The 16,938-nt window shown below is 34.3% G+C and overlaps 1 protein-coding gene across 2 annotated transcripts in view; it reads left to right on the top strand.

Moving 5' to 3' along the window:
* NEMF (nuclear export mediator factor) overlaps positions 1-16,938 on the top strand; it is a 50,927-nt gene that overhangs the window by 9,697 nt on the left and 24,292 nt on the right. For both annotated transcript variants that reach the window (XM_063088496.1, XM_063088495.1), the window contains exons 5-16: positions 4,272-4,420; positions 5,561-5,628; positions 7,399-7,485; positions 8,684-8,757; positions 9,236-9,306; positions 9,387-9,462; positions 9,838-9,900; positions 11,414-11,491; positions 11,580-11,788; positions 12,600-12,791; positions 13,036-13,099; positions 14,762-14,850. In XM_063088496.1, the coding sequence (XP_062944566.1) occupies positions 4,272-4,420; positions 5,561-5,628; positions 7,399-7,485; positions 8,684-8,757; positions 9,236-9,306; positions 9,387-9,462; positions 9,838-9,900; positions 11,414-11,491; positions 11,580-11,788; positions 12,600-12,791; positions 13,036-13,099; positions 14,762-14,850 (1,220 nt within the window). The remainder of the gene's footprint in view (positions 1-4,271; positions 4,421-5,560; positions 5,629-7,398; positions 7,486-8,683; positions 8,758-9,235; positions 9,307-9,386; positions 9,463-9,837; positions 9,901-11,413; positions 11,492-11,579; positions 11,789-12,599; positions 12,792-13,035; positions 13,100-14,761; positions 14,851-16,938) is intronic.

Genomic DNA, 16,938 nt, shown 5'->3' with positions numbered 1-16,938 from the left:
TCAATGCACTCCAGTGGCTGGCAGACCATCTGTGTGGTGGTTGTGGCATCTAGCCACTTTTGTGGCAACTGTGGTTATTGTGTTGGCTGTGGTGGGCCACCCATATGGAGATAATGATTTTGGCATGCTCCTTACCTAGTTGGTGGTGATGGCAGTGTGCCTGGTTGTGGGAGGGGTCCAGTCCCTGGCTCGTGCCCCAGGACCTCAGGAGGGCCCGGTGGTGCTGGTAGTGTGCCTGGTTGTCTTCCCTTTCTGGCTTGGTAGCCCAGGGGACTTCCGGTCCTTCTAGGTGTTATAGGTGTTCTTTGGTGATATGAGACCTTTACTAGTTAATATCAAACTTTGTCTCTGGTTGTGGGTACTCTGTTTTTTCTTTCAGTTCTGTGTTGGATTATTTGCTGTTCCCACCAATTAAACTCTGCACTGGAACTAATATGTTGTCATTTTCTTATTTCTAAGGTGAGGGAACTTCCTTTGGGGACCAGCACTTGAGCTCTGCGGAAGCCTTTTTGTGCCGCTCAGGTTTTAATGGTTGACTTTGTAGGACTTGTGGGTTTAGTGAAATCCAGTGCACCTGGGTTGTGTAGAAACATTGGTCTGGGCCTGAGTCGTTTCACCAAACTACACCCCCTGCAGTTCTGTATTCCTGACCAGTCTCCTCTGAGTGGTCCTATGCTGATTGGGGGCAGATCAGCTGTCCTTGCTGTGTTCCAGTGTTCTCCTGGTGGGCCCGTCTACCCCACTGCCCATGCTGCAAACACTTCCCATGGGACAGGCTGTACATCAGTCCCTTGTGATGACTCACTGGCCTCTGAGAAGCTCCTTTTTTCAGTCCCATGTGGGTCCACAGAAACCCTATTAGTGGTCTTGCTGGCCTGGGGGCCACCAAGGCCCTCTTCTTACCTGCTGCCTCCATGCAATTTCATCTGAAGGGCACAGTTGCGGCTTTTGCTGGCTCTTGCTCAGTGCACTTAGCAGCTACAGCCTGGAAGCAGCCGCAGCTCGAAATGGTTGGAGAGGTTTTTTCTTTCTCTCATCATGGCTTCTCTGGCCTTCATGAATTCTGTAGGTCTCTCCTCCTCTTCCCCTAAGCTCTAGCAGCCCCAGCTTGGCTGTTGTTGCTTTTTAATAGTTGTAAATTAGTTGATTTATGGGAGAGAGTCGTGACGCTGACTGGAAGTCTCTGGAATTGATTTTTGTATGTGACCTCAGGTAGTGGTCAACTTTGTTCTTTAATTGTATGATACCCTTAAAAATGTTTTTTAACTTTTTATTTTTGAAATGATTGATTCATAGAAAGTTACAAAGATAGTACAGAGAGGTCTTATGTACCCTTCACCTAGTTTTCCCCATTTGCTACATCTTACATAATTATAGCGTAATATCAAAATCAGGAAATTGACATTGGGACAGTATATATAGTTTTATGCATTTTACCACATGTGTAGAGTCATGTAACCACCACTACAAAATTATTATTACCGTAAAGATCTTCCTTTTATAGTAACACCCACTCTCTTGCTCCCACCATTCCTAAACCCTGGCAGCTACTAATCTATTTTGTATCTGTAATTTTGTAATTAGAAATTGGGTCTTCAACAAAGAAGGCAGTCTCAGAACCTCAGTGGGAAGGACTGTACCAGGTACTTTTAATTAGGAGTTGATGAAATACAACCTGCAGCCCCTTTTTTGTAAGGCCTGTGAGCTGAGAATGGTTTTTACATATGAAGGAGCTGTTTTTTAAAAAAAATGAAGAATATGTGACAAACCACTGTGGCCCACAAAGCCTAAAATATTTACTATTTGGCCCTTTACAGAAAAAGTTTTCTGATCCCTACTATTAAATATTGATATTTCGATTAATAGCCTACTGATGTCTGGGCTGGTGTTGCTTAGACAGATGCTGTACAGTATTAGTGGACCAAATTAGGATTTATAAGACTCATTTTAGCCTAGAAGCATACTTTCATGAAAATAGATTGCTAACCTATAATCTAAGATAATAAGAATTAATTACACAGAAAGCCGTTTTTCTCTGACCTTTAATTTAGTAGACTATACTTTTGCAAACTGAAGTGATATATTCGTTAAATGGTAGTTTCCTCTCAATCCTTTAGAATTTTGGAATAAATGCTTTTCATTGAGGCTTTTTACTGCTCAGCAATGAAAAATAATTTCATCCAGTAGAGATTCAAATTATGTCAATGTGTATATTTACATAGGTTCAATAAGAATTTGTCCTTCCTTTTACTAGGATAAAATTAGGCAAATTATGTGACCAAGGTCATACCTAGTCATATTTGAGAATAAATCTCATTTAATTAAGGTATGAGAAGCCCATCATTAAGAATAAAAGTTATACTTCATATGTAGAATCGTGTCCACAAAGCTGTCCTGGGAATCTAATCTAGTACATAATTTGTGGCATATAGGGTCCCAATCTACAGATAGTTAGGAAGGTCACTTCCTGTAGATTTGAGGAACTTTACCTACATTTACAGGTGTAACACAGATAAAACTGGTAGTGATAACTTGTTTCTGGTTTGGTTTCATAGCCTTGGAATTAGGAGCAAATAAGGGTAATTTTTAAATCTCTAGAATAATAGAGACTAATGAAAATAAACCTCAAATTTCTTATGAATTCTCTAGGCAACAGTAATTATTATGGCCTTAAGTAATTGCTTACTACCATGTGGCTCTAGATTTGCTGACCATAGTACAAGGAGGGTTATATACGTTAACTAACATTTCTTGCTGCATATATGCATATAAATAAGGCCAAAACAAACACAAAAAGAGTAGTTTGTATATGTGTAATCAAGAATAATTTTAGACATCATGATAATAAGAGAAGACTATTAAAAATTCTCCAAAAGGAGACAAAAGGGGCAAAATATCATTTCAGTATCCTGCTGGGTGTTGTCTAGCAGGCCTTCCTGGGGGTTATCTTTTTCTCTAGGAGTAATATATCTTTGATTGATTTGTTATTTACTATTTATTAGGCTTTTTTTACAACTCTGTAAGAGTAGACTTTAACTTGTAGAAAACTGATAGCAGTGCAAATGGTTCTTGCCTGATAGCAATGAAAATAATTTGATCCAGTAAAGACTCAAATTATTTCTGTCTAGAAAAAAGAAAGCCCCAAAGGTTACAGTATTATTGCCCAGGGAGGCAATAACCAGTTTTTATCTAAATGGGCAATTATGCAATTGCCTTTCAGCCACTCTGAATAGTTCACTCACTCTATTTCTCTTAGAACGAGTTTTGCCATCCAGCTGGTTCCCTTGTTAATTAAGTACATTTTTAACAGTTATAAAAATAGTATATATTCTTTTGGTGGCTATTGATTCTATTGAAATCAGGAGCAGTCAGTGATGTTGCTCCTTTGAAGGTATTCTGGCTTTATGATCTTCATATGGTAAAAGCTTTTTACTATTTTATGTTGATCTATTCTAATTTATTTAACAATTTCCCTAATTTTTATGTTTAGGCTCCCCCCCCTCCCCCCGCTATTGTAAATAAACTGCAGTGAACATCTTTAAGCATATAGCTTTTGGTTTTACTGAGTTAGTTCATTAGGCCACATTAACAAATGTGGAATTACTTGGGCAAAGGTACAACTATCTTTATTACTCTTGACACATAACTATTGTTATTAAAAGACAAATTGCAGGTGAAAGTACTAGGGTACTTCAAAAAGGTTATGAGAAGATTTGTATTATTTTTCAATTCTGTTTTTCCATGAACTTTTTGAAATACCCTTGTATAATAGCTCTTTGCTTGGCTTCTGGTATATATCTGTTCTGTTTCTCTTTATAAGCAGGTGTTTGCAAATCTGCCTCATGCAGGTGTAACAGTAAGCTCAGCTGGTAATTGTCAAGCTGTTAATACTAGGATACTTCAAAAAGTTCACAGAAAGATTTGTGTTATCTTTTAATTCAGTTTTTCCAGGAACTTTTTGAAGTATAGTCATGTAATACTGTGCTTCTGTTAGTAACTTCTGCAGATCCATCAGACAATGAGTTTAATGTTTCTCTAGATTCTTTCACTGTGTTTCAAACTTGGAGTCTTTAGAATTTATCTTATTTCATACTCTGTACTGGGCAAGTACAAGGAGCATTGGCTAGATGTGACCCTGGTGATTTTTGTTTTATAACTTCATTTCTGTAACAGTGATTAGGTTGTTAAGAGAATACATTTCCTTTCTCAATTTTTAGGAAATTTCAAGAATGATTTGGAAAAGCATTAAGTTGTATTTTATTCTATTGCAGGGGAACATTGTTCTTACAGATTATGAGTACCTAATTTTAAATATCCTAAGGTTTAGAACTGATGAGGCAGATGATGTTAAATTTGCTGTTCGTGAACGTTATCCAGTTGATCATGCTAGAGCTGCCGAACCATTGCTTACTTTGGAAAGGTAATTTTTTTTAAACTCACGTCATATTGTATTAAAAGGTAAAATAGGTCATATATCTGAATATGAAAAAATTGTCAGATAAGTAAATATTTTGTTTACTTGTATAACAACTAAATTTAGACTGCTTGAACTACATAAATGTGTGTGTAAGCAATTAAACCTTATTTGGGAGTAGCATATGTTTCTTTTTAAACTAAGTTTTGGATTACTTCAGATGTTTATGATTTCTTGGTAAAATGAGGGAACTTAGCTATTCTGTGAGAAGACAGATGAATATCTTGGGCAGAGTGCACATGGAGATAGAAATTCTGGTTTATCTAAGAAAAAGAGAAGTAAGGTGGGGTGAGATGATGATTGTAGCTGTGTACTCTCTGGCTGGAAGGCTTTGCTGACTTAAAGTCTGCAGCAGTGGTTTTCAAAGTTTAGCATGCATCCAAATCTCCTGGAGGGCTTGTTAAAGGAGATTGCCTCACTCTTTACGAATTCAGTAGATCTAGGGTAGGGCCCAGTAATTTGCATTTTTGGCAAGTTCTAAGGTGATTCTGATTCTGCTATTCTGGGAACCACATTGATCCACAGCGTCTTTAAGAGTTCTTGTTAAATGCTTAATTAGGTGAAGCCATTTCAGGTGTTACAGTATGGCAGGAGGATTCACATTTAACTTTTACATAGGGCTGAGCCCCTGGCGCACTCGGGAGAGTGCGGCGCTGGGAGCGCGGCGACGCTCCTGCCGTGGGTTCGGATCCTATATAGGAATGGCTGGTGCACTCACTGGCTGAGTGCCGGTCACGAGAAAGACAAAAAAAAAAAAAAAAAAAACTTTTACATAAAAATGTCTATTTCATGTCATTTATTGATGTGTATGTATACTGATGATAAACAATGTGACTTAGTTGAAAAATACTGGTTTCTCTTAGAGAATATGAATTCAACTTTCATTCGGCTGTTTAGGAACCTGCTAATCTTGGATAAATTACTTTTATGACCCATTTTCTCACCTACAGAACTAGTTTCTATTACATTTCAGAGTATCGTAAAGATCAGGTGAATTGGTGCAGATGAAAGTAGTGTGAATACGAACATGGCTGTAAGGTTTATTAAATATAAGATAATAAGATGTATGTCAATTTTGTTTCCCAGATTGACTGAAATAATAGCCAGTGCACCTAAGGGCGAACTTCTGAAGAGAGTTCTTAACCCATTACTTCGTGAGTAATCCTACGTATAGCAATGAAATGTTCACAAGATAATATGGATTTCAGGAATATAGTTAAATCTTTTTTGGTTCTGGTAGAAAATTTGAACAAGGAGTTTAAAATGATCTTTTGAGTAGGTAAGTAGGAATTTATTTTCAAGGAAAGAGAAATTATTATACCACATGAAGTATGGACTTTCCTTATGTGTTAGATTTCATTTAAAAGCAACGTAGAGTGGTATCTAGCACTTCAGTGCTAGCTGTGGTATTCTAAGAAATCAGTTTTTTTCAGTGTGAATCTTTGGTTTAGTAACCTATAGCTTAGTATTTTTAAATTCTGGGTCTCAGGGCATCCTAGCATCTACTGGATCCTTTTGATCCCAATAAACTTTTACACTTACGAGGATCATCACTTAGCCCTGTATTAAGGAATCTGGAGAAGACATAGAGGCAGGGGCATTAGGGAGTTACTCTTCTTTCGTGAAATTAGAATGCATTAAAAAGTTATCTTTAGAAAGTTTCACTGTTATTATAGTGTGTTTAAAATTTGTAAGTTTAGATTAAGCCAAAGTCTCACCTTGGCTAATTTCTATAAGTTTTGAAATCAGATAGTATAAGTTCTCTAACTTTGTTCTTTTTTTTTTCCCAAAGAGGTTTTAGCTATTCTATGTCCTTTGCATTTCCTTATACAATTTAGGATTTAATTGTTACTTTCTACAAAAAAAGCCTCCTGGGATTTTGATAAGGATTACATTGAATCTGTAGATCAATTTGGGGAGAATTGCCATTTTTAACTATATTGAGTCTTCTGTGAACAGAGAATGTTGCACCATTTATTTAGATCTTTTAAAATTTCTCTCAGCAATGTTTTATACTTTTCAGTGTATAAGTCTTGTACTTACTTTGTTAGGTTTTTTTCCTGAACATTCTGTTCTTTTTGATGCTATTGTGAGTAGAATTGTTTTTTAATTTCATTTTTGGATAGGAATACAATTGAATTTTGTGTTTTAATTTCATATCCTGCAAACCCAATAAATATCTTTATTAGTTTTAGTAGTTTTTTTGGTTTGTTAGTTTGGGTTTTTTATGGATTCCTTAGAGTTTTCGTATGAATAAAGACGCTTTACTTCTAACTTTTGAATCTGAATGCTTTTCATAAATTAATTTTGCCGTGTTGCCTAGCTATAATTTCCAGTACAGGGTTGAATAGCAGTGGTGAGAGTGAATATTCTTTCCTTGTTCCTGATCTTAGTGTGAAAGCATTCAGTCTTTCACCGTTAGGTATGATGTTAATAAGTTTTTTGTAGGTGTCTTTTATCAGCTTAAGAAACCTCCTTTCTATTCCTAGTTTATTGAGAGTTTTTATTAGGAATTGATGTTGAATTCCATCAAATGATTTTTCTGCATCTATTGAAACGATACATGTATTTTGTCTTTTATTATATCAATATGATATGTTACATTAACCAGGTTTTGGATGCAAACCAACCTTGTATTTTGTAGATAAATCCTTTAGTCAATGGTTTATAATCCTTTTTATATGTGGCTGAACTCCATTTAATTCCTGTAACTTGCACTGATTTCTACAAGTTTATTGTAGTCTCAAATTTTTGTAAGTACTTGAATTGTCATTTCTGATAACATTTCTAATATAAATTTATTGTGATTTTCACTGGCTGCTGTTATTGAGTAGATCATTTATATTGGGATGTAACTTTGTACTATATTTTCAATGTTAAATTTTATAGGAGAATACTAAAAATAATACCTTCTGCTTCTGTAGCCTATGGACCAGCTCTCATTGAACACTGTCTTATAGAAAATGGATTCTCTGGCAATGTCAAAGTGGATGAAAAACTTGAAAGTAAAGGTACATCTAAATAGTATAAGTTTTGTCCATTTTCATTTCATTCTTTTAAAAAAAAAAAAAACTAAAAATTATTTCTGGGAAAGTAATAAGTAAGCAGGTAGTTCTAGACTTTAAAACATTCGATCCATGAGTGTCCTCTACATATAGGCATTCTTGGCTTCCTACTTTAATTTGGTTCTTTATCCCTAGTAATGTACAGTTCAATCTCTTGACCTACCTTGTTAGTTTTTGACTTAAGAATATTCTCCCTTCCCCACCTCCAAATTTTTGGAGTGGTTACTGAACTTTGAAGAGTTGGAGTTCTAAGGAATTGAATTATTAGCCTTCTGACTTAGAAACTGGGGTGCTTCTAGAAATAGCATTATTCATACATTTTAATTTCTGTAGTACTGTAGTGTGGCTATATGATGAATTAGATTTTTGTAACTACTCAGGAAATCTAATTTTTAACTGCTAGATAGGATTATATAAAGGTAGAGGAAATATAAGGAAAATGGAAGATCTTACCTGCAGATTCTCTTGTACAATTAAAAAGAATAGTTATGTTTATATGTTGGCATTATATATTTTCTTTAGGTTTAGGATAATTCTTATGCTGTAAATTTTTGTGTGTGTTTGAAAATACAGTTGAGTGTTTTAATGAATGTTTTGGTTTCTGATATATACTAATTCAATGCAGTCCTAATCAAAATGACAATAGGTGGTGGTTTATTTGTTTTTATTTTTATTTATTTATTTTTAAAAAATGAATCTGATACTCATCTTGAACAAAAGCATGTGAAAATGTTCAGGAAAATACTGGAAAATTCATTACTATCTGTGTAACCTTTTACAAATTAAAATATATTATGAAGCTGTTGTAATTAAAACAATAAGTTTTTGGAGAAGGATGAGACAGAATGAAGAATCTAGAAACAGGCCCAAATACATGTGGGAATTTAGTTTATGAACAAAGTGCCTTTCAGGTTATTGAGGGAGAGATGGATGATTCAGTAAAAGTTTCTGGGACAACAAGCTGGCCAAAACATCACCTTATTTATATATACAGATTACAAACATGAAATAACTATATCTAATTTTCTTGAACAGCTTGTATTATTTCATAAGCACTTTTCTGTTTTTCTACGTACTTGTTTAATAATGGTTAATTGACACTTTTGATTGGCACTTCTTTTTTCCTTTTTTATTCCCCCATTAGATATTGAAAAAGTACTTGTTTGTTTGCAAAAGGCAGAAGACTATATGAAAACCACATCCAGTGTCAGTGGAAAGGTAGCACTGTTTACTTATTGTATATTGTTGTGATTTTATTTGGATTTTCAGAAATGTTCATTAAAGGACTAATATATGTAAATTTTATTCTAATTTGGGAAGTTATCTGTAATATGTTTTTTCTAGGGTAGTTTTTTAAAATTGCTGTTGGTTTGCAATTTTTGTTCTGTTCCTTATCTTTTATACAAACTACTATATCAAGTTAGTATTAGTACTACGGAAAAGTTGAGGAATTTGAAATATTTTTTCTTGAGTTGATTTTACATAGAGAAACACATTCTAATTTGCCTGCACTTTTCACAAATTTGGTGATTTATAGCCAAATTTAGTTTAAACATTTTTTAAAATTACTTCATTCCTTATGAGTGTTATTCTTCCCCATTCAGAATATAACTGTACTTAAAAATTAGTAACAGTCATGGAAAGTCAATCTTTTTAAGTTATGAATAGAAACGATTTTTATGTTGGATTTTTGTAGGGATATATCATTCAGAAAAGAGAAATAAAACCAAGCCTGGAAGTAGATAAACCAATTGAAGACATACTCACGTAAGTATAAAGGCATGGGTAAATTTGCTTTGGATGTTTGTTAAGGTTCTTAAATGTGATATAATAAATATGTTTTACAGGTATGAGGAATTTCATCCTTTCTTGTTTTCTCAACATTCACAATGTCCGTATATAGAATTTGAATCATTCGACAAGGTGGGTTTTTCAGTTCTGTTATTTGACCAGTTGTAACACGTGATATGACCTAAGTTAATATCAGCTTGCTCTGATTTGAAAAATTTACAATATTCTTGCTTTATAATTACTATGAATCTGGGCATTAAAGATCAATGCAATCACAGGTATAGGTGTTGGAAACAATTATTGCCACTTTATTTCAAGATGAAGGACCAAAGATTTGAACTTAATTTGATTCTTAATACTGTTTACCCAAATACATTTGCTGGAAAGCTGTTCATGTTCTTTGAGTGGTGTTATGAAACAAAATAAGCTCTAAAATTCTGTGTATGCAAGTTGAAGTAGAGACCATACTTTTTATTCAGCTACTTTTTTTTTTTTTTTTTAAATAAGGCTGTGGATGAATTTTATTCCAAGATAGAAGGTCAGAAAATTGATTTAAAAGCTTTACAACAGGTATAGTATTATTAAAAACACTTATGTTAAACCAGCTAGTATTAGAATGGTTTGATGTGTAGAGGATGCTTTCATATAGAAATGGGTAACCTTTCAGAAGTAGTGTGGGAAGTAGTATGGGAACTCTCTGATCTCTTGGTTTTATCATAAAGGTTCAGAGGAGGTCTCATTGAAAAGTATATCCTCATTTGTTCCATCAGTATATCACATATTCTCTAAGAAGGGAAATATAGTGGGAAGATGAGACCTATTATTTATACCCTAGTATGATTTGCTATATTAAAACAGCAAAACTCAAAGCATCTCAAACTTGGATGTTTTAGGGAAACTGTTACAGGGAGATTTTAAATAGGCCAGAGGTGAGGGAAAAGTTTTTTCTCTACAAATAAGTTTGTTTATCATTAAACTGTTTTTCTTTTTTAACTGGACTTTAAGACTAGCTCTTTAATACATTTTCTATATTATCATGATTCCAAAAGGAAGATTTAACATACAGTGTTTTTCTAGCACATTTGACCATGTTTTTAGAGGATTTGCTGCAGAGTAGTTTCATAAATTAGTAAGTTATTTGATTTGAAGGGGATTTGATTTTTTAAAAATATTAATAAACTCTTAAAATGTATAAGCAAAAATTTCAAATTATGTGAATTGCTGCACCTTTCCCCCTCAGTTTTAAAAAATTAGTTAATAATATAAAAATTAAAAAAAAAAAAATCAGTTATATTAGCATGGTTTCAAAGTAGATGAATTGTATGATGTGATTAGCATATGGTGGCAGCACATTGGTTAGTAAACATACTTAGCAGTAACACTGAACGCCATATTTTTATGTGGGTCCAGATACCAGTGATTTATTTTGGTAATCATTATGGGTCTTTTTTAATAGTCACCATTCTTATAATTTAAATCTTTTTAATATTTCATTCAGAATTCAAATATGCATTAATTGGTGATGATGTTACTAGTGTTAGAAAATTTGCCCCTAAATCGATAACCTTGAACTGTAGATTATATATGATAAAATGCTATATAGAAGGTCAAATAACTACCATGAGCCTTTGTATTGTTAATTTAAGTGAAAAAAGTGCTCTGTAAAATACTGGAAATAATGCTGAGAACATTAAAAGCAGCAATAAAATAAAAAGCTATTTGGTAATTTATGTTCTGTAAGAGTTCATTCCCCTAAACTTTACTTCTGTGCCATAGGGGAAAAACGGTCTTGAATTCCGCCTGTTTGAATAATGCCAAGGGTGTTAGGGGCATATCACACACAATGAAACCTGTAATCAGAATACCTTCCTATACGGGGAATGGGAGGTAGATGGACAGGAGAGGTAATTTTGGAGTGGGATAAGCCTAGGGGAGTGGACTGTGGGGAACTTTAGCTAGCTAGATAACAACATTGAGGGGGTAGAGGTGGGGTCAGGATAGTGAGTTCCAGGAGGTAAGAGAGAGAAGGTGCCACGAGACAGGAGAAATCTAATTTTGAAAAAATTTGTTTTGTCAACACAAGGAAAAACAAGCATTGAAGAAATTAGACAATGTCCGAAAGGATCATGAAAACAGATTAGAAGCTCTTCAGCAGGCTCAGGTATTATATTTAGCCTCTTCAGATACTTTTTCAAAAATTATAAATTTTACTGACATTATAAGTAAATGTATTTGGTTTGTTTCTTAAGGAAATAGACAAACTGAAAGGAGAGCTCATAGAAATGAACCTACAAATAGTTGACAGAGCCATTCAGGTAGTTCGAAGCGCTTTAGCCAACCAGATAGATTGGACAGAAATTGGGTTAATTGTGAAAGAAGCCCAAGCTCAAGGAGACCCTGTTGCAAGTGCAATCAAAGAATTAAAACTACAAACGAATCATGTTACAATGCTGCTAAGGTGAGTCTGATTCTTAGTGCTTCCTTGAGAGAATTATATTAAGTGAAACAAGTCAGGCACAGAAAGAGAAATACCACATGTTCTCACTTATTGGTGGGAGCTAAAAATTAATATATAAATTCACACACACACACACACACACACACACACACCCACACCCACACCCACACCCACACACCCACCCACCCACCCACCCCCCGGGGGGGGGGGAGAAGATATAACAACCACAACTACTTGAAGTTGATATGACAAGCAAACAGAAAGGACATTGTTGGGGGAGGGAGGGAGGTTTTGGTGATCGGGAGCAATAATCAGCCACAATGTATATCGACAAAATAAAATAAAATTTAAAAAAAGCAGTTGTGCTTGTTTTTACTGTCATGTGCTGGATAACAACATTTTGGTCAATGACAGACCACATGTAGGACAGTGGTCCTGTAAGTTTATAATGGCTATACCATATCGCCAAAATGTGTAGTAGACTATACCATCCATGTTTGTGTAAGTACACTCAGACGTTTGCACAAGGACAAAAGAGCCTAACAACACATCTCTCAGAACATATCTCTGTCGTTCAGTGACACATGACTGTATTTTGCTATTTAATTGTTCATTGTATTCACTTAAAATTTTTTTCTTTATATTTGGAAATTTAGTCTCAAGGAAATAGAAAAAAATTTAGATTAAAAATAAATAAAACTTTAAATACTATAAATAAGCTATTTAAAATTTTAATTTCATTGAGAAAAAAATTGAAAATGAAAAAGTTTGTCATTGACATTAGTGAAATGCTATTGAATATTTTTAATAGAAATCCATACTTGTTATCAGAGGAGGAAGATGATGAAGTTGATGGTAACGTCAGTGTTGAGAAAAATGAAACCGAACCACCAAAAGGAAAAAAGAAAAAGCAAAAGAACAAACAGCTGCAGAAACCTCAAAAAAATAAGCCATTACTTGTTGATGTTGATCTCAGCTTGTCAGCATATGCGAATGCCAAAAAGTAAGTCATTTAAGTACAAATTTTAGGTAAAATATTATCTGAATTAAATCAGTTAGGGTATTGAGGATGTTAAGAAAAATTATTTCACCTTTATATACTTCTTTTGGGTGAAAATACTTGTTTAAACTTGGTTTGTACATTTTGTAACTTTGTTTTGATTTGTTCTATATGATTTGAGAATCTGTAGAATTAGAAATAAGTAGAAAACCAAAGAATAAAATTTCAGAAAAATATGTTTTTCTAGGTATTATGATCACAAAAGATATGCTGCTAAGAAAACACAAAAGACTGTTGAAGCTGCTGAGAAGGTACTTATTTCTTAGAGTGAATGTTAATTGTTTTTGCCTGCTTTAATTTAATGGCCTTAATTATTTCTTCGTTTAAATGAGATTTTCTAATTCGGAAATAACTTTCAAACTTAATTTTGCTTTAAATGTGTATATTTCCAGTATTTTATACCCCAAATCTGATCCCCCCCTCCATTCTTCCCATCTCCATAAGTAGCACCTTCATTTTTTCCCTTTGCTGAGGTGAAAAAAATGTTGGAGATATCCAAGACTCTTCTCTCATAAAACATACCCAATCTATCAGCAAATCCCTTTGGCTCTTCCTTTAAAGTATAACCAGAATCTGGACATTTCTCATCATTTCCAGCAGTCAGGCCTTCGTTATCTCTGTGTTCACAGGAACTGTAACAGTAGCTTCTCCTTTGAATCTCCTTCTGTCTTTTTCCCACTACATTTTGTTCTCCACACAGCAGCCATATGATCCTTTTAAATCAAGAGTGAAGTTCATTCTTTCCTCTGCTCAAAATCTTGCAGTTCCTTCCCATCTTAATACCATCAGAGCCCTTCTTCTGGCTACAGGGGCCTACATGATCTGCTCCCCTCTGACCTTATCACCTGTATTCCTCCTCTTATACATGCTTTCCAGCTACACTGGGATGTTACTGTTCCTAAAACAGTGGTGCATGCTGCCCTCTCAGGGCCTTTACACTTGCTGCTCTACCTGGAATATTCTTCCCTCAAAATTTTCATGGTTTGATCTCGCCCTTCATTCACCTTTCTACTTAAATGAGACTTTATTGAACACTCTTACTGAAAATAGTGCCACCCTCACTCAGTCACTCTTTACTTTCCTGTGTTTTTTCTTATTAAAAAGAAGACATGTTTATTTGAATATTTGTCTGTTTTCCTTCTAGAATGTAGATTGCATGAAAGTAGGATCTTTTTTCTGTTTTTTTCATTGCTGTGTCCCAGTCCCTAAAATAATGCCTAGAACAGAGTAGGCACTTCAGTATCTGTTAAATGAGTAAGTACCATTCATGACTTGGCTATTTATCTACTGCTCCAGCCTCATTTCTTGACATTTTACCCTGTGATGACTACTTGCTGATCTTTTCTTTCTGCTTTTATAGTACTCTCCTTCCTGTTCTTTGCCCGATGACTCCATTAATCCTTCCAGCTTCAGCTTTAATGCCATTTCCTCAGAGATTTCTTTGACCTTACTCTAGCATAAATTGGGTTCCCTTGTTATACTCTCATTGCATCCTTAGAAGCACTTATATATGTTTATTTATATGATTATATGTTTAGTAGTTGTCTCTTCACCTAGACCCCAGTGTGGTGGGGGTGGGGGCTTTGTCCATCTTGTTTACTACTGTATCTCCAGCATCTAGCCTAGAACCTGGTACATGATAGGCACTCACTGTCTGGTAGGTGATTAAGGCATTTCTTAATTGGTAGGTCTTGAGCAAATATATGCATATATTGCTCTTTGGCTCAAATTATTTTAATATTTAAGGCAAAAATCTTTCATTTCTTCATTACTTTCGAATATGTATGTTTATGTGTGAGTAGATAGTACCATTTTGTGACATTTTAAAAACTATTTCTTGCCCCATCATTTATTTTGTTGTTGTTTAAATAATTCTCCAGAAGTTGTTTTAAAAATTCTTTTCTTTTAAATAGGCATTCAAATCAGCAGAAAAGAAAACAAAGCAAACCTTAAAAGAAGTTCAAACAGTTACCTCTATTCAAAAAGCAAGAAAAGTATATTGGTAAGTGTTCTACGTTTTTTGAATTTAGTTTTTGTTTTTATCAAAGTTATACAGGAGGTTTGGCCAGTTAGCTCAGTTGGTTAGAGTGCCGCCTTGTAACACCAAGGTCAAGGGTTCAGACCCCTGTACCAGTCAGTCTCAAAAAAAAAAAAAGAAAAAAATTATACATGCACATTGTTGAGAAAATCAAGCAGTTCTCCAAAGCTTGTCACAAAAATCAGTAGCCCTGCAATTCTTCATCCCTACTACTATTGCCTGCTCTCCCAAGGAAAAACTACTTTTTAGCTCTTTTAGATGATTCTTTTGATATTTACTTCCAATTCTCTTAGTAATGTGGTTATATTGCTGCTGCCTAATTTTTCTGTTTTAATATCTATTATTGATTTCCCACTATGGAAGATGAGGATGTCACTCTCTTTCCACATGTGCTCCATTACATAACACACACAAGTTGTAGCATAATTTTGTTGAGACTGATAATCAGCATTAACATTATCATGAATATTTATATTGTAGTCACAGCTGAGCCATATAGTCTTCTGTTTCTCCCTGCTCAGTTTTTTGTCTTTCCTGGATTTAATAATTGTCTTGTTTCATTTGCTTTCTTTTTATTTTTGTTCTTATTACTAATTCTTCTTCAAATTCTCTTTCACGTGTTTGAACACGTTGGAATTCCATTAGTATCTTCTTGCAGAGGTCAGAGGTCTCTCCCTCTTATTTTAGAGTTCTCTCTAAGCATCTTGCAGTATCCTTTGTTGTTAGCCTGGAAGTTCTCTTTACCCCCTTCTGTGTTGGATTCTATATCCTGGATCTCATACTTCTTTCTTGATTGATGCAATATGTGATCCAGAAGCTCATGAGAAAGAGTGTATAGGAAATAAAGTTTTTGAGGTCTCCAGTGTATAAAAAATTATTTTAAGGGGCTGGCCAGTTAGAGCATGGTATTGTAGCACCAAGGTCAAGGGTTCAGATCCCTGTACTGGCCAGCTGCCAAAAAAGAAAACCCCAAAAAACAAACAAAAAAATTATTTACTCTTATATTTAATAGTTTTGACATAGAATTTTAGTTTGAAGACATTTTTTCCTCAGACTTTGAAAGGGATTGCTTCGTTATAGTAACTTCCAGAGTTGACTGCTTGAGAAATCTGATGTTATTTTCATAGTTGATACTTTATATGAAACTTGTTTTTGCCTTCTGTAAGCTTATAGATCTTTTCTTTTTTTCCCCCCCCTTTCTTCCCAGTTTTTTTCTCTAAATTTTCCAGAATGTTCATAGTGATGTGGGTTGGTGAGGATGTTTTAATCTGTTATGCTGGATACTTTGTGGGCTTTTATAATTTGGAAATTTTTCAGTTCTGAGAATTTTTTTTGAAATAGTTTTTAAAAAACTGCCTGCCCTCTGTTTTGTTTTTTTTCCTTTTCTGTCTGGAAATCCTGTTTTAGATATGGGACCTCGTGGTAGACTAGTCCTCCAGTTTTCTTGCATTTTCTATTTTTCAACTCTTTATCTTTTTGTTCTATATTTTGAGAGATATCCTCAACTTTATCTTTCAATTCTTCCACTAAATTTTTTATTTTTTTCTATCTTTTTAATTTTAAGAGCTCTTTTGGTTCTTTGAATGCTCCTTTTTTATAACTTTCTGCTGCAGCTATTTTTAGCTCTCTGAGAAGTTTTATGTATTAAATTTTTTTAGTATCCTTTTCCTGTAAGTCTCTGTCTTCTCCATGTTGGGTTTTTAAAAAAATTTTATTTTATTATACGTATTTAAGGTGTACAACATAATGTTTTGATATGTATATGCATAGTGAAGTGACTACTACAGTCAAGCACATTAACATATCCATCATCTCACAGTTACCATATTTTTTTTGGGGGTAAGAACACTTAAAATCTATTCTCTTATCAAATTTCTAGTATACAGTACAATATTATTAACTATATTGCTCATGCTATATATTAGATCTCTAGACTTAATCATCCTACATAACTGCAACTTTGTATCCTTTGATGTACATCTCCCCATAATCCTGTACCCTTTTTTTCTGTGTTGGTTTTGTCTCCAGTTTTCATGTTAGAGACTTTTATTA

This window comes from Cynocephalus volans, chromosome 3 (genome assembly GCF_027409185.1).
Source record: "Cynocephalus volans isolate mCynVol1 chromosome 3, mCynVol1.pri, whole genome shotgun sequence".
NCBI classification, from domain to species: domain Eukaryota; kingdom Metazoa; phylum Chordata; class Mammalia; order Dermoptera; family Cynocephalidae; genus Cynocephalus; species Cynocephalus volans.
Note: the sequence above shows the minus strand (reverse complement) of the source record. Positions and strands in the feature narration are given on the sequence as shown.